The 18,281-nt window shown below is 43.3% G+C and overlaps 1 protein-coding gene across 2 annotated transcripts; it reads right to left on the bottom strand.

Moving 5' to 3' along the window:
• Positions 1-1,191: 1,191 nt before the first annotated feature.
• On the bottom strand, positions 1,192-17,961 carry DMWD (DM1 locus, WD repeat containing). Of its 2 annotated transcripts, XM_029571134.1 has the most exons (4): positions 17,548-17,959; positions 14,530-14,712; positions 7,612-8,868; positions 1,192-1,744 (listed from the first exon to the last, which is right to left on the bottom strand). In XM_029571134.1, the coding sequence occupies exons 1-4, from the start codon at positions 17,908-17,910 to the stop codon at positions 1,697-1,699; spliced, it is 1,851 nt and encodes a 616-aa protein (XP_029426994.1). In that variant the 5' UTR covers positions 17,911-17,959; the 3' UTR covers positions 1,192-1,696. The 2 variants fall into 2 exon arrangements, with proteins under 2 accessions (XP_029426994.1, XP_029426995.1); XM_029571135.1 differs by lacking the exon at positions 14,530-14,712 and having other exon boundaries at positions 17,548-17,961.
• Positions 17,962-18,281: the final 320 nt, after the last annotated feature.

Below are 18,281 nucleotides of genomic sequence, written 5' to 3' on the forward strand. Positions count from 1 at the left end.
TGAAGCTACAGCAATCTGCTTGCACATGAAATTGCCCCACTATGTTTTCCATATTACATGGTTGTAAAATTACTAACAATATAGCTAATCAGACTTCATTAAAAATAAGCTGATGTTATAGCAAGGTGTCCCTTAATGGCTTCAAGACCCCAAGGACTATAAGCCAAGGAAAGATTACGGTACTTGGGATTCCAAATCCACAGGGCAACTCCAAGTTAGAGCTGAGCCCACTGAAGGAAAATACTACCATTTTGCTTTCTGGATCTAAACTGTCCCTGGGGTTATTGGCAGGAGGTGGCTTTGACAGTCAGTTTCCCTCCCCCTATTACAAGAGAAATAGGAGAATCATTCTATGATTTCTTGTCCTCCTCCTCCAGGTGGGGAGGATGGGAATCTCAGAACTGGTAAAACATACCTGTACTGGCAAGATGACGACTGATGGCATAAGGGCCCCTAATATCTAACTTCTGTCCTATGGTAATCAACATCTGAAATTGCAGACCAGATCAATCCCAAGAATCCTCCTCCTCTCACTTCTGCTTAAATAAGATAAGTGCATTAAAAGGGGGAAATTGCTGCCCATTAATTTGTGCTTGCCCCTACTTACAGCACAATGTCACGCATCTATATATATTAAAGGCTTCTGTACGTCACCACCAGGTAGTGCAATGAACAATGAAAGAGGCACTGTGCAAAGACAATATATAGTCTTGTAGAGTCCTGTCTCTCAGGCACCCTGTACACACACAAGCTTAATTTAATACACTAAAGGAATATTTATCTTTACTTTTGCTTTTGAAAATTTACATAAGTTGTGAACCACACAACCTGAGCAATGCCAGGTACTTTTCACGAATATGCTCTGTCTGTGAAGTGCTATCAGGCTCCCACACACACACGCACAGGCTGCCACTCTGAGGCTCCCACTTACACAAACACACATCCCACAGCGGCCCTTCTTCTTTGGCCGCTGTGGGATGGGAACTATGGCAGCCATCCTGCAGGCCTCCTCTTTTGGGGGGTCAGGCAACCCTGAATGTGTGAACTTGAGTCTTACATAGGGAGGTCAAGGCCCACCCATGGCTATACCACTGTTGAGGATTGTGAACTGGTTAAAAGACAGGAAACAAAAAGTAAGACTAGTCAGTTCTCTCACTGGAGGTCAGTAAATAATGCAGTGCCCCAAGACTCTGTATTGGAACCGGTGCTTTTTAATCTTCTATAACAATCGTTATTTAGCGCTTTCAAGAGTTGAGCAACAGCAGCTGTCTAACATTGTCATTATAGATAATGGAAAGGTTCCTTAAGTTTCTATATGCTTGCTGTTAATTACTTAAAATAAAATATTTATCATTTTAAGTTTTGTTCGATTTTAAAGTTTATAGCTGTTACAGACCAGTCAAACCGAGCAATCCCGGGCAGTTTTTGCTAGTATATACATTTATATATATCTATCTATATTTATAGATATATATATTAATCCCCCCTTTATTATTTTTCCATACAATTATAGACTTTGTACGCATCGCAATAGAAGAATTTTTTAAATACAGTATAAATTAGACATTAAAATATTAAGTTAGTTAGTTGGGCTAGCTGTGACCCAGCTGTCAGCAGTTGCCATTGTGGTGTCCTAAAGCCATCTGTGCTTGGCACTGGCCAGCAGGTGGGGCAGTTGAAGGCTAAGCAGCTGGACTCAGACCACGGTGCCACTGGGTGAGTTGCCGTTCGGTACAGATGCATTCTAAAAGAAGATGAAAAATGTTAAGATGGCAGGCGGCTACGACAACTTTTGTGAGCCAAAGTAATAATTACATGAGCTTTTGACACCAAACAGATCCTTCATCTGGTGGTAAAATCATCACATGCAAGATCCACTGATATCTCTCATGTGTAATGTAATCTCCTCTCAGTCATCACATCTAAGTTAAACAGGTAAAAAGGTCGCTCTAGATAAGCTCTTGAGGCTTGTATCAACTGTAAAAATGGCATCATGTATCCCCCATCTCCCCTGTGCTGGGATCATTGCCATTTCATTGCATAAAAGAATAGATGAAGCTGATTTGAAAACTATCATGCATACCCTGGTGATCTCATCTTTTGATTACTATAACACTCTATATATATAGGGCTACTCCAGGCTACTTTACAGCTGGTGCAGAATGCAGCAACACGCAAAATTGCTGGGACTTCAATTCGGCCACATCACGCCAATCCTGATTAAACTCCACTGGTTACCAATAGTTTGGCGCATAAATTTCAAAATGTTGCTTCTGGTCTTTAAAGGCATGAATGGACTGACTGCACTTGAAATCTACCAACCCTCAAGGAGCCTGAGATCAGAATCTTAAGGATTATTATGCGTTCCTTCCTTCAAGCAGATTAAGACTTGATGAATCCCACGACCATCTCTTCTGCATTTCACCAGCCACTTGGAATACTTTACCAGGTGCTATTAAGTCTGAATCAATTCTTCTAAAATTCAGAAAAATGGTCAATGCATTCTTCTTTCAACAACTCTTCGACACGATTGGTGCTCCATATATTTGTTAAAGACCAGTGTCAGAGGCACCACAGGACTAGTGAGCAGTACTTGTAATTACACAGGATTGTGTTATATTGCGTGCCATGTTTTAGTATAGATTTTATGTATTTATGCAGGGTTGTTATGTAATATGTTATATGTTTTTAGTTCTGGTCTTAAATTTTAATAGTTTGTTTTATACTATTTACCTTTCTATTTTATGATGCAATTATCATTTCCCTTTCCCTCCACACCCTCTGGTATCATTAAGACCTTTCTTTCCCTCTCCTTCCACCATATGGTAATACTCCCTTCAAACTTCTGACATCACCACCACCTTTTCTTCCCTCTCTCCTGATATCATCTTCTTTCCTTCCCGCTGCCCAAACTCTCTCCCTTCACACACTGGCATCATCACCACCATCTCCCTCCAGCCCCTGGCATAACCACTTTATCTTCCTTCTCCTTCCACCCCCTCTGGCACAATCATTACCTTAATCTTCCCTTTCCCCTGGCATTACCAACTTTCCTCTGCCTCCATCCCCTGGTATCACCACCTTCACCCTCCAACCCCCTGGCATGACTTTCTCTTCCCTGTCTTTCTACCCTTCTGGAATCAGCACCACTTTCTCTTCCCTCCCCTGGCATCACCTTCTTCCCTTTTCTTTTCACTCCCCCTTCACCCCCTGGCACCAGCACCACCTTCCCTCTTCTCTTCTGCCATCACTAGGTTTCCTCCCCCTGGCATCATCACTACCTTCACCCTCCACCCCCCCTGGTATCATTACCTTCCCCCTCTTTCTACCCTTCTGGCATCAGCAGCACCTTCTCTTCCTCTTCTCTGGCATCATCAACTTTTTCCCTTTTCTCTCCCTCCATCCCCTGGAATCACCACTTTCACTTCCCTGTCCTCTCTGGCACCATCATCTTAATCTTCCCCTCACACCCCTGGTATATCACCTTCCTTGTCCCTTTACCCAGCCCCTCTTGCCCTTGTCATCACTTTCTCTTTCCCACTTTCGTCCTCACCGCCCCCTCCCCAGCACAGTCAGCTGGTGCTTTTTCCTGTCCCTTCCCTCCTCAGAGCTGGCAGAAGTGTGAGCAGTACTTACCTGCTGTTTCTTCCTCCTCTGTTGGCTTGCCTCTGCAATAACAGCACCAGGCCAGCATGTCTGGCAACAGAGAGCTAACAGAGAGGGAAGCAGCAGCAGAAGCAGATAGGTGCTGTTCTCTGATCCCCTCTACAGGCAGGAAGGAAAGAAAGAAACAACGAAGACTGCTGGTGGCTCAACTTTTCATGGCACATCAGGTGGTCACCCACGGCACAGAAGTTGGGAAACACTGATCTACACAAGCACTACTCTTGCTAAGTTCTCAGCATGTAGATCTGTAATTCTGGTGGGTACATCTGTGTTCAAAAAGCTTGCACCTACAGCACCTGTTCTGTGATCGGGTAATGTGTGCAGGAAATGTGCACTGTTTGCTCCTTATATGGTACTTGCTTGGGGTGAAGCAATGCATGGGTGTTTTACCACAGAATAGGTACAAACAGACAAGTCTTGCACTGGTGCTGCCTGTTTGTACCTATTCTATGGTGAAATACTATGTATATTTGTAAAGAATTAGCATTGCTGCTTCCTGTCGTGCGGCAATATGTGCATGGGGAGTAAATGGGAGCTTGTACTGCTACCTGTTCTGTGGCGGGGCAATGTGTGTGTGTGGGGAAGCTTACACTGTTGCAGTCTCTGCTATACCTGTTCTATGATGGGGCAGTGTGTGTGTGTGTTAGGAAGGCAGAGGATTAGAAACCTGTACTGCACTTACTGTATAGTGACAGAATGTGTGTATGGGGGTGGCACTCTGATCTACTAGTGCTCATGCTGTACCTGTTCTGTGGGGACAGCAAAGATCTAATGTAAGAGTCGGTAGCTAAGAATTAATGCTAAAAAATGCAGAGTCATGCATTTGGACTGCAAAAACCCAAGCAAGTGGTACAGTCTAGGGGTGAAATTCTTCTGTGCTCAAAATAAGAGCAGGATCATATCTGATAATTTCAAAGTGGCCAAACAAGTGGATAAGGCAACAGCAAAAGCCAGAAAGATGCTTGGATGCATAGGGAGAGAAATGGTTAGCAGAAAAACAGAGGTGATTCTACCCCTATATAAGACTCTGGTGAGACTTCAATTGGAAGCACCAGACAGTGGACAGTTCTGGAAACTGTCAAAAAGATATAAAACAGGATGGAGTTGATCCAAAGATGGCTACTAAAATAGATAGCGATCTTCATTATAAAGCATATGAGGGACAAACATTTACTGTAGAGGAAAGGCAAGATAGGGCAGATATTTATTTAGTTTTATATACCATCACTATGGGACCATCATAACGGTTCACAACAAGAATAAATCATATCAAATCTACTACACATAACAAGGCCTAAAATACCTGATTAGCAACATCAGTATCTTAACAGAATTTTAAATAAATTAACTAAAAAAAACCTAAAAAATGAACCTAAACAACTAACATCATAAAACATCTTGAAACAGACATTAAATACCTCTAAAGTATCAATGCACAGATGGGTCCTCTTTCAATGGTGCTCTGGATCTAAGGAAGTATTTATAGGAAGGGAGGTGGATGAATGGAAGAACCTCGGAGGTGGTGGAGACAAGAACAGTACTTGAAGTCAAGGAAGTTTGGGGCAAGCACAGGGGATCTCTGAGAAAGTGGTAGGGATTGTAGAGCTGAGCAGTTGTGTGGATACTAGGCACACTAGATAGGCTATAAAGTCTTTTTCTGCTGTCATGTTCCTATGTTTCAGTGTGCATGTATGTATGGGAAGCTTGCACTGCTGTTGCACCTGCAGGAATAGTCTAGTGGTTAGAGCAGCAAGCTACGAACCAGGAAATCCAGGGCTCAAATCCTGTTGACCACTGTTCCAAAACTTGGGCAAGTTGCTACACCCTCCATTGCGTCAGATACAAACTTATAAGCCCTCTGGGAATAGGGAAAGACCTATGGTAGCTAAATAGGATCCACTTTGACTAGTCACGAAAGGCAATCACTGGATCATCCTCACCACCTGTGACAATGTAGTGACCATCTGGGCTCCAGCACACACAAAGCAGACCCCCAAAGTAGATTTTCATCGTTTCCTGCAGCTCCATGGAGTGGAAGTGGAAGACCAGGATGCAAGCAGGTATTGCTGCTTGCATCCTGTGGTGGGACAGTGTGTACATTTAGCTGCACCTCTACAGCCTCTGCTGTAGCTATTCTATGATGGGAAAATGCATGTAAGTTGAGGGTCCCTGTTTCTGTAGTGGAACATGGTGTGTATTGGGGGGGGGGGGGGGGGAAGCATGGGAAGCTTGTATTGCTGCTGCTCATATTGTACCTGTCCTGTGGCAGATACATGTGCATATTCAGAGGTGAACAAACATTTAGAAAAGATATGTGCTAGCCTAAATTTCCATTGAAATTTACAAATTTTGGAGGGGCTCTTTCCCTTTGCTTCTTTTTTTTCTATTAGTTTATAGGGGATTCTCTTAGAATATTTGCTCTATTTTTGAGGGGATAGGGAGGGTTTTTAAAGTTTTTTTTAAAGAATTTCCCTTAGTTCACTTCTCTCACCTACTCCTCTATCTTTATCTTCTTCATCTATCTTTCACTCTCTATAATCTCCCTCCCCTGTCCTCCAGGCTTTCTCCACTGAAGCTTCCTTCCATCTCTATTTCTAGTGACCTGGTGGAGCTCTCTTTGGCCTGCACCATCTACTCCTTCCTGCAATCACCATTCCAGGTTTATTGCTCGCATCTGCTGCTTACTGGAATCACTGCTCTGGGACTAAGCCCCACATTGGCTTCTCACAGACGTTGCCACACTAGACCTGGGGCTTGCATTTGCTGCTCCTAAGATAGCCACTGGGTCACATGTTATGCTCCTCAGGGCCCTAAGCTGAACATGGCCTAGCAGATTTCAGGCATGAAAATTAGGTCACCTGGGTGACTAGACAACCTAGATATTTCTATGTGCACATGCGTTTGTATGTGAGAGCAAAAGAGAGATGCTTGCATTGTTGTTGCATGGGACGTATCTGTTCTGAGAATAAGATTAGGAATTCTCTTTCCAATGTACATGTCCAACTCCAACAATGTCTATCTAGAGCCCTTCCAATGCAAACACTTAGGTTGTGATTTTTCTCCTTTTGAGGTTGTTTTAAGAAGTCTGCAACAAAAGGTTTGCTGTCTAAAATATATGTAAAGCATTATCCTTCACAAAAGGATAAGCTTAAGCATGTACATAATTGGAACAAGATATTGGGGAAATTATTGATTTAGGTCCATGGGATAACTGCTTGTCTATAGCTAAGAGTTCACTGTCCACAACTATTGTAGAAATCAATTATAAGTTACTATATAGGTGGTATATCACTCTTTATATGCGATAAAAATGTATTTTAATGCTGACTCACGCTGGAGACAGTGCAGGGAAACTGGTACGTTTTATCATGCTTGATGGACCTGCAAGGAGATTGAGAGATTCTGGAAGATGATCTCAGCCATGATTGAGGAAATTTTCACATAAGGATACCCTGGGACTCTGAAATCTATTTGCTATCCATATTTCCAAAGACCTGGTCATTTAAAGCCAAAAAAACCCCCACTAACGAATGTTGCAAATGTGAGGTGGCAGTCTTTTGGAAAGCTGTTAATCCACCTCATTTGACTATTGCGCAGGAGTTGGGCGGTACACTACTTAAGCTATCTCACAGCAGTGCAAAGAAACAGGGTGTCCCTTTTATGTATCAGTGTAAGAACCATATTTTTTTTTTTATGGTGCAGACATTCCAGCCAGCACCTTTAATGAACACTGATGTAGGAGGGATGGGGAGGGGAAATTGAAAAATCTGGGTGGTGTGCCCGAGTCCAGTTGTATTTTTATGGTATATAATATACTTATGTAATGTTTTCTTGGGTCAATAAAATTTTAAACAAAAAACAAGAGTTCTCTTTCCAGTTCTATTGGCTTCCTCAGCACTAAATCTCCAAAACAATAAAAAGGCAAAGAAGAAAGAGGGTACTTACTGCTTTCCCAGGTCTTGCCCACGTGCATATAAACCCCTCCTGGCAAGCGGTAATGATACAGTCTTCTAAGAAGAGGAGGACGGTCAAGCGCTCATGGGCGATCTTCTTACAGACCAGGGGTTCCAGGAGGGGCACTTCATTGATGCGGGGGCACAAGCCTGTGCCCAGAATCTTGGCCGAGTCCAGTTTGCTCTTGGGCAGTACATTGATCTTATCATTGCTCTTGCTGATGTTACCCAGACTGTGGTAGCGCTTATGCTCTTTATCCGTGCTCTTGTCCTTCCGTTCCTGCAGGGTTAGTGTAGCAAACTTGCCAATGCTGAAAGGGGGAGCACCATCGGTTACATGGCTTTTGTTGACGCCAGTGACTGCTGGATGGGGCAAGCTGTTGGAGCGGGACAAGGAGCGGGGGATGACTTGGCCTATGGCCGCCTCAGTGGCCAAGTTGCTGCCACTACTTACTGAGGGTGGTATACTGGCACTGAACGTGTTTGTGAGTGTCCGTGCCCGGGAAAGGGGCTGGTGGGGATATAGAATGTCCTCCGTGAGGTCCCATAGGCAGAATTGCGTATCCTGACCCGCCGATCCAAATCGGTATGTCACTGATGGGCTGCTTTTGGCGCTGTGCTTGGAAAGTCTCGATAAGGTGCTGCTAGTCCGTACCCGGCCAAAGTGTGTCGTCTCATTTACATCCTCATCGCTGCCACTCAACTCCACGGGGTCCTCCTCCTCCACATTGCTAGTGTAGGGGTCAAAGGCCACAGCATTAACCCAGGACTTGTGCCCATGGCCCCGGGCAATGACACGGCCTTCAGCAAAGCACCAAACAGTCACCAGATCATCCTCGCCACCTGTTACAATGTAGCGGCCATCTGGGCTCCAGCACACACAAAGCAGACCTCCAAAGTAGCTTTTCATCATTCCCTGCAGCTCCATGGAATCAAAATGGAAGACCCGCAGGCAGCCATCCTGGCCCACACAGGCCAGGTGCCTGCCATCAGGAGAGAAGGAGAACTCGTTCAGGGCCCCCTCGCCCACTGCCCACTTCACCAATGGGTTGCGGATGCCCTTGCTTTTGCACGCATAGACAGCAAAGCCCTCGCCCTGTTTCAGGAGCGTATACTGCGGGGCAGTGGAGCCGCAGGGATGATCCACATTGTACAGGTAGAGATGACCACTGGCGTGCGAAGCCAAGAAGAGACTTTCTGACTCTGGGATCCACCTCAGATATGTTACCTTTGTCTTGTCAATCAGCCTCTGGATTAAAAAATATATGTGCAAGTATATGTAAGAAAGGAAAATACAAATATGGATTATTTTATCTGGTTAGTATAAGAAGAGACAAAAGTGAATAACTGGAACACAATAGTATCTGAAAAAATTAGATATTGAAATATTAAAAGGTATCAGCATGCCAGATGGTAACCTCTCTCGAGTATCACCTGGTCTTCTATCTTTCACCACTACTTAAATTGAAATGACCCAAAAGTTTCAAAAGAAAAATTCCAAAATACTTTTTTTTAAGAAACTGCATCACTTCTTATACTAACTGTTTTACATGAACCATTTTTTCGCTTTTTTATGAAGCGGTTTATTTTGTGTGACATCGGTATGCACACCACCACAAATAACAACAGTTATAAGATTTCTAAAGTCAAACAGTTTCAAAACTCATTCAAAGAGTATAGAAGACCTGCTGAAAGTCACAGGCTGAGGAATGAGAGTAGGGCTTGAGCTCAAATCTTCAGAGAGAATGTAGTAATTATGCCATGCAAGCCCCTGATATCTGCACGTCTCTGGGAGTGTCTCAGAGTCCATCTAAAACTGCATGTACTACTGAGCTTACACACACTTTTGTCTGGGCTAAGGGTGATTTTTAGCTATGCCTTTTACCCAGGTGAACAGCTTTGAAAATTGTCCTCCATATGTAAAAGCATTCTACCCAAAGAGAGAAAAAGAAAAAAAGAATTATTGCATAAATATAGAAATTTCACTACATATGGTGTTGAAATTGTATGTGTTTCTGCTTTTTGGTTCTGACTATAACCAGATTTGGAATGTAAACAAAAGATCATTGACAAAAAAAAAAATCAAAAAAAAAAAAGGACAGCTATTGATTTAAGAAACTTGTCCTGCTTGTGCTTCTCAGATGCTAAATTGTGTAAACCTGGCAACTGAGAAGCAAAAGCTGTTGGGTCTCCCTAAAATATGCCTTTGTGACTAAGCTAAATAGCACTGTCTTTAAGTTACCCAAGGTACAGCATGCTATCTAGGGTGTGTAACATACTTAGGTGTTGATATTCCAAAGGTTTACCCAGCTAAAACTGGGTAACTGTAATCTGTTAAAAATGTGATCTCACAAATTCGGGTGATCAGAAAAGGGGCCAGTTGGAAGTGTTTCCAGGCAGGGTTTTCTAATTTAGGGGCCAATATAATAAGCTGTGCTGAAATTGGATCGTTTCCCCAACATATAAGCTAAAATAATAAATTTAATTTCTCAAACAGTAAGCTAATGGCATGCAAATGCATGGAGAGTTAAAAAAAAATATTAGGACATACACCTAAAAAAAACACACAAGAAAAATGCTTAGCACACAAAAGCATGGTGTGTGCACACCAAAAAAAGCTTTCTGCACATTGCCATCTTAGTCACTTAGCGCAATATTCAGCACTATATGGCTAAATTTAACCACACAATTCTGGCTACATAAGTGGCTGGATAAACATACCTGCTTCTCTTTACCACAAAACAAGTTATGAAGATCAACCCTTTAGTACTACTAAGGCTCAAAAATATTTAGAAAAGCTTAGGTGCCAGCCAAAAAAATCTCAAGAGCCATGGAAATTGTTCTTAATTTTTTTCCAGGTTTTTTTTTTTTTATTTTGCTCAGTTATTTTTTGTTTTGTCAGAGTTTGTTTCCCATTTTTTTTCTTTTATCTCCTTCCGTTTCCCTTTTTTTTTTTCTTTTATCTCCTTCCTTTCCCCCCTTCTCCTCCAGGTTCACACTCTCTCTTTCACCACTTCCTCCTGAGTAAACTACTGGAGAATTTATAAAGGAAAACAAAGAAAAGGATCTTGAATCTAATGGGATGCAAGATCCAATGCAGCATGGTTTTACTAAAGGAAGATCATGTCAGACAAATCTCTTCAATTTCTCTGATCAGATTATGTATTTATAAAATTCAGCCTATAAATATAAACAAATGAAAAAAACTGCCGGTGATGGCTGCCTGCTAAGAAGTCACAGAACTGTGGTGCTCCTGGAAGTCAACTACGATTTTGCTGTTTACATCTCATAGCTCCTTTTCTTAAAATGTTTTTGATCAAGATCCAGTACTTATCTGGGCTGAATTTTTTATTTATTTATTTTTTATTGATGTGGTATATCACTAAAATCTTCAATTTGGTTGCTACATGACAGGGTCTAACCGACTGACACTAAGATGGCATCTGAGGTAGCAATTTCACTTATAGGACTTTAAAGAGGACTTGATTAAAGAAATTTCTCACTATGTTTCTGCCATAACTGGTGAAACTGAAAGATGAAGAAAAAAAATCAGGAAAGCAAAGTTCAGTGGAGGAGAGGTTGGCCAGAGAGGTAAAGTGAGGTAACAAAACCATTTTCAGATATATCAGAGAAAGAAGGAAGGCCCAAAGTGATATAGTGAAATTGAAAGCGATGAGCAGGAATATGTAGAGAGAGACTAAGAAATGGCAGAAATATTAAACAAATATTTCAATTCGGCATTCACTAAAGACCATGGAACTGAAGAAGCCCTATGCGCAGGAAAAACATGTGAAATGTCGCCACGGACCACCACACGATGAACAAGGAAAGCTGGAGAGCAGGGCCTAGCAAAAGGCTGCTCAAGTCTCCTAAGCTCCCCCGGAGGCAGGAACAGACATCAGATCAGCACGCCGAGCACAGAGACTGGAGAGAGGAATCCCTATGAAAAACTCCCCTCTTTTTTTTTTTTTTTTTAAATTACTCTTTACCTGAGCTCAACCCACTCCGGATGAGTACACGGTCAGTCTCTGGCTGCTGGGGGGAGAGGGCAAGGACCTTCACTGCCACGCTCAGCTTCCTGCACCCGCTTGCCTTTCAGCTGAAGGTTTTTAAGCAATCCCCAGTAGGGAGATACACACCGATCATCTGCTGGAGATGGAGAATACTAGCGGGCTGATTTCAGTGCACGGGTATATAAACCGTGATGTCAGCCTTGCCCAGCAAGCTTCTTATGGTAGTATCTGTTGTGCCATGCAGGTTACCCCCATGTTTCTCTTAAGGGTAGCAACTGCCACTCCATGTAGTTATCCCCAAGTCTTATGAGAACCCATTAAAAATGTACTGCTAGCAACATTTTTACTGGGTGATAAGCCTTCTTGAAAATTTAGACAGTGCTGCTTGACGTCTTTTCTTATGGACTTGGCCATAGAAGCAGTCCTGTAATTTTCCCCTTATGTCTGCATATCAGTAACCCAGACTGTAAAAGTCAGGGCTTGTGTTGGTTGTCCTTGAATCCAATTCCTCTTTCCCGCCACCCCCACCCATCAAAGCGGGGAGCGATGTTGCAGTTGCATCAAAAGCATCAAGGCTTATTGGTTAACAGTAATAATCCCATGCCTTCTGCTCCATTCAATTTACCCCATGCTTATCAGTTCCCCAGAACGTAAATGTCAGGCCCTCATTGGTTGCTGTCTGAATCAAATTCCTCTTTTCCTCTGCCGTAACAGAATTCAAAAGGGTATGGGACAAAAACAGAGGATCCCTGCTGGCTTGAGAATAGAAATTAAGAACTAGGTAACTTTTCTGTCACACTTGTAGTTTACATTTAGGCTTGGAGGTGGTCTGCACAGAGTGGCAGCTGTTGTAATCACTTCACCACTACCTCTGCTACATACCCCCCTGCAAACTGCTGCCTGTAAGGAGAGGTTAGCAATCTCGAAGAACTTCTTTAACAGAGCTCAGTCTTTCTATCTTGCAGATCCTTGAGGGCAGTGCCTCCCTCTATGACAATAGTAGTCTTTCTTGCTACTGCTGCCACCAGGGCATCCACTCTAAGCATTTTGAATATCTGTTCCTCTTCGGTCTTCTGCAAGGGGTATAATCTGTCCATTACCTGCCCACCCCCAAGGGCTGTGTCTGGTGCTTCCCATTCTACCATGATCATCTCTGATGGCTGGGTGTAATGGGAAGGCCTTAGTGGGCTTCTTAATCCCTACTAAAATGGAGTCTCCCTGCATACCTCTTTGTGTATGGTCAAGGCCTGCATTACTTTTGCTATGATGGATCTTAACTCCTCCTTCCTAAACAGCCCGACCATGGTGTCCCTGCCCTCCCTCTCCTCTTCTTCTTCTGAGTCCCTTGAGAAGCCTCCTCCATCCTCTTCAGCACATCTACCATAACAGCTGATTGGGGAGAGAAGGTGTGTCAGAGAAAAAAAAACCTCTCCCACTACCAACACCTAGGCCTCTTTTCTCCTGCTCTCTCATCCTGGCCTGTGATCCTCCTCCTTCCCTATAAGCTTGATGCATCAGTAAAATTAATTTCATAGAAAACTCAATTTGTCCCCTAAATCAGCCTTCCTGGGGGCTGTAGGAGTTGCTGCTGCCCTACTCTGGCATCAGCGGTGTCTCCCCAATCTGAGCATTCTGCTCGTGCCGCCCCCCCCATTTCCCTTTGTGCCAGCATAGGCTTTTTTCCTTCCAATACTAGCGCAGCTTCTCTGTCCAATTTGGCTTCTCGATCTCCTACCTCCTGCGCACCTCACTGTACCTGTCTCTCGAGGGGCTCAGGACTATCGTACTTGGGACAAAATGAGTCTATCAAGCTCTATCTCCACTGTGTAAATGCTTCCAGCCTCCTTCAGCCATGGGAGGGAGCCGGGAGGGGAATTCCACGATGCTTGCACTGCCGCACTCTCTGCAAGTCTCTTCCCTCCTATAAATCCAGCTCTATGCAGACCTGCTGTACATCAGACCCAAGTAGAAAATTGATTTTTTTTTTGGGGGGGGGGGGGGGGGGGGGGGGGAGAGAACAGACTGCTAATGTCTTCTTGGTCCTGAAGAAAAAAAAGAAACCTTTCCTTTACTCCTAGCATTTTGGGATTTTTTTAGTAGCTTTCTCTGCTATCTGTCTGACCTCCACCAATTGGAGGCAGAGAACTACTGCCTGCTTTCCCATAATATATAGCCAAGAGCATTGTAAAAAAGAGGGAAGGAGTTTTGTGCTTTCAAATACTGGTGTGCAAGAGTAACCCCACTTGTCTGGAATGATCTGCAGGATGAAGAGAAAATAATGTTCCAAAGGGTTAGACGCAGGAGCATCATCAGAAAATATTTCTTCAGGGAAAGGGTGGTGGATGCATGGAATGGCTTCCCAGTGGATGTGGTGGAGACCAAAACAGTAACAGAATTCAAGGAGGTCTAAGATAAGCATAGAGGATACTCAGTTGCTAAAACAGGAGGGGGAAAGCCAGAGATCAGCTGGGGTCTATACTACAGCATTGTATCAGGAAAGAAATTGGGCAGATTGGATGGGCATTACAGTTCTGATCCTCTGTGATAGTCTATGTTCTTATGGTACTTCCTCTTCTCTCTCTTGGCCCTCCCCAACTCATCTAGCCTCTCTAGTTCTCACACCTGGCCAATGCTGCGAACAACACTTCCTGAGCTACCATAATGTACAGAGGCTATATTTTAAGTGCCTGGGAAATTTAGCACCTGGGGATTTTCCAGCCCCAATGATAACAGTTGTTGGCTCACCCCGTTGCTCCCTGCATCACTGCAAACATTACTCAATCTCCAGTCATCTCTCCCTTGCTCTTGCCACCCCAGCTGAATGTTCTAACTACTAAGCCTGAGAAGTATACCTGAACAGAAAACCAACATGGAAGCCTCCCAGAAAGGCCTCTTACCTCCTCGTTAAACAACTTGCTGGTCTCCTTCTTAATGAGGTCCAGGTATTGCACTTGGCCTGCAGAGAAGCCCACCAGCAGCGAAATGCTCTCAGGAGAAGCGTTGAACTGGTTAAAGTTGTGGCAGGTAGGCTGCGTGCCTTTATAAATCCTTTTATCGATTGGTTTGTTCAGATCTAGGGCCTGGAACAGGATGGAATGGTCATCAGTGGAGAATACAGATGCCCATCAGCTGCAAATAAAGAGGAGGTGCTAAAGCAACCACCAAAAACGTGGAGAATTATCAGACTACAGTTACACTTGGCCAGGAAAGGAGACAGGCAATGGGAAGCAAAGGGTAAGAGAGGTGTGTTTCTGGATTGTACAGAGACAGCTCAGCACCAGCCTTATTTCCAGTTGTAACATTATGTTTGTTTAACTTTGATATACCACTTTTAAAACAATTTAACAAAGGATTTACATTACCAAAAACAGCATAACTCACCCAAACCTTGTGCTATGCCATGGGAAAAAATTAAACTGCTGTTAATACTTTTTGCATATTACAACTCTTTTTAAACTCATACTACAAGTCCCCCTAGTACATAGAAGCACCAAACTATAACATAGCAGATGACTGCACAAAAAGATCAATTGGTCCATCCAGTTAATTCTCGACTACACTGCTAAGCATATATCCTAACTGCAGAAACTTGAACATGAGTACACTTCTGCTCCTTATCTAAATTAGGTTGGGTTTTTTTGTCAACTTCACTGATTCTCTATTATCCTTAACAAAACAAACATACAGGTTTCCCACACTTAAACTAACAACTTGCAGTATTCCCCTCATCCTTATGTTTTACCACCATGAGGCACAGTAATCTCAGATGTTGTAAACAGAGAAAACAACCTTTACAAAAGGAAAAATATTAAGCTGCCCGTTGTGTAACTGGTCCAAATGACAGTAACACAATTTAGCAATATAGTTTTGCAAAGCATAACACGCAACAGTAATCTCTTAAAAAGTAACGTGTTTTCTAACTCAATGAAGCAACTCATTGGAAGCAACTCACTGATGGGAAGGAAGATAATGAGAGCAGGAAAGGGATGAGGAAAGGAGCAAAGGCATAAGAAAGAAAAAAAGATAAAAGATGAACAGAGCTGAATATCATTCCTATCTACAATACCTTCCCATCCACATATTGCTATGCAGCTCTCCTCACACACATGGGGCAGTCTGGACAAAAACTGCTCTGAAGAAAAAACTCACACTGGATAAAGGAGGGCCCCAACAAGTAGGTGGCCAGCAGGACTTATCCCGCATTTGGCACCGTATTTAAATTACAAGGAAGCAGAGGAAAAAGCCTGAACATTTCAGTGTTCTAGGAAACATTGAGAAAAACCTTATAGGTAGCCTCTGGACCAGTAGCCAAGCATAAAGCATTTATCTAGGGAAGAGTGAAGCTCTGAACACAAACAGGATGTGCACTAACTCACCTTGTGCTGCAACTCAAATCTATGTTATTTATAGGGCTTCTAATTTTCATTTAGAACTGAAAAACTCTAATAAAATCTCCTTGATGAGGAAATTGGGAATTTTTGGTTCTAAAAAAAAACCCAAAAAATGAAAATAGGCCAACTTTGTGGAGCTTTAATAAAGTCATTTGTTGGGCTACTGTGAGTCAAGAAATGACAAAAAAACAAAACAAAACAGCAGTCAGATGATATCATCAGAGCAGGACCTGCAGGGAACCCAAGCCCCAAGAAGAGGTGCCACAGGAGCAGCAGGACAGTGGGGAGCCCATGCCCCACTGGCCCATGAAGAATTGCGAGTGAAGATAGGAAGGAAGGATTGCAATGAGGAGGGGGGAATGCAAAGACGAGATTGCATGTGAAGGTGGGAAGGGGAAAGAGGAGGAAGAAGGGAGAGTAAAGATAAAGATGTACATCAGGGAAAGAACCCCCCTCCCCCAGCCATATACACCAGCCATCACACTCTTTCCCTCTCCTCCGCCATACATATTCACCAAGCCTCCCTGTCATCCTATCATCATAAGAAGTACTATGCTGGATAAGACCAAGGGTCCATCAAATCCAGCATACTGCCTCCATCAGTAGCCAATCTGAATCTCCAAGAAGTACTCCACAGATTCCAAAGAGTAGATTAATTTCTTATTGTCCACTCCCAGGGATAAACAGTGTTTTTTTTCCCCAAGTAACCTTGCTAATGGAGTTTTCTTCCAGGAACTTGTCCAAATCATTTTTAAATTCAATATTGCTTGTGTATTGAGTGAAGAAACATTTTCTCCAATTTGTTTTAAATCTGTAGTCTATTAGTTTCATGGAGTGTCCCTAATCTCCTATATCATTTTGGTTGCTCTTTCTGTACCTTTCCTAGTGCCACTATATTGTTTTTTTTGATGGAGTGACCAGAACTAAACACAATACTCTAATCACATCATACCACCTCTGAATGGGTCTATGGTATTTTCAATTTTGTTCTCCATTCCACTCCAAATAATTCCTATTTGCTTTTTTTACCACTGCTGCACACTGAGCTGAGGATGTCAACATATTGCCCACAATGACACCAAGATCTTTTCCCTGGGTGGTGATTCCTAATACAGAACCTAGCAGAGTGTACTTCTCAGCCACATACATCTACCCTGGCATATAAAATTGTGAAGATTAGTCTTATTAAATTTAATTAACTTAGAACAAAATAACATTTTAATTGCATTTTATGAATACAAACATACCTATTTTTAGTACTCAAAAAACCCACTTAATTGCCTGAAAAATAAGCACCTAAATGTACAATTTATAAACACTTAGGTTCAAAAGTCTTCGTTAAGTACAATTATTTCAATATAATTTAACAAAATCACTGCATATCCTCTATTAACATGCTTTCTTTCTAAGAGTAATACAACATAATAAAATAAAGAAAAAAAAGTTTTACATAATGTAATGCTAAGCTTGATATTGGCCAAGAATAATCAATTATAAGATAATTTTGTTATAATCTCCTCTCACCCTGCGGGTGCCTTGGCAGGAGTAGAAGTATAGCTCCCGCCCCAGGTTGAAGCAGACCCTGTCGGGTTCGTCCCGCTGCAGTTCCTCATCGGCCTGCAACATGCGCACCAAGGACAGGCGAACCGGAGGCAGCGCGCCAGAGCCCGGTCCAGAGCCCCCGACCAGTCCTGGGCCTGAACCTCCGCCGCTACCCGTTACTGCACTGGAAGGAGGGGCGGAACCAGGCGGGACCGCCGCGGACGCCCGCCGGTTCTCGGACCCGGCCAGTAACCGATAGAATCCTTCACGGGTGCGAAATTGACACTTGACATCGTTAAAGTCCTTGACGGCTCCCCCGTCAACGGCCGCGACTGCAGCCGCCATCTTCCCATCGCCCCCGCCCCCTGTGCCGGAAGCCCACCCGCCATCCTTGGACCGGAAGTGGCCGCGGTCACTATAGCAACGGCTGGCCAGGTCGCACTTAACAGCTTCCCAGCTGCAAGTAACTGGGCTATCAACATCCGCAGAGTCCCTTCTGAACTCTCTGGGCTGCAGTCGGCCCAATTAATCTTTTGTTTAAAGTATAAATATTGATGCAGGTTTGCTGGGTGTTTTTTTTCCCTTCCTCTCACTATTTTAGTCCTCTGCTTTCCCCACCCTCATCCCAAGCCTGGGATCAGCAAAAACAATTCTTAGAGTTACCCCGGATGCGGTTTATATCAAATGTATTCATGGACTTGTACGTCCTTCCTTGC

The sequence above is a fragment of the Rhinatrema bivittatum genome, chromosome 11 (assembly GCF_901001135.1).
Source record: "Rhinatrema bivittatum chromosome 11, aRhiBiv1.1, whole genome shotgun sequence".
NCBI classification, from domain to species: domain Eukaryota; kingdom Metazoa; phylum Chordata; class Amphibia; order Gymnophiona; family Rhinatrematidae; genus Rhinatrema; species Rhinatrema bivittatum.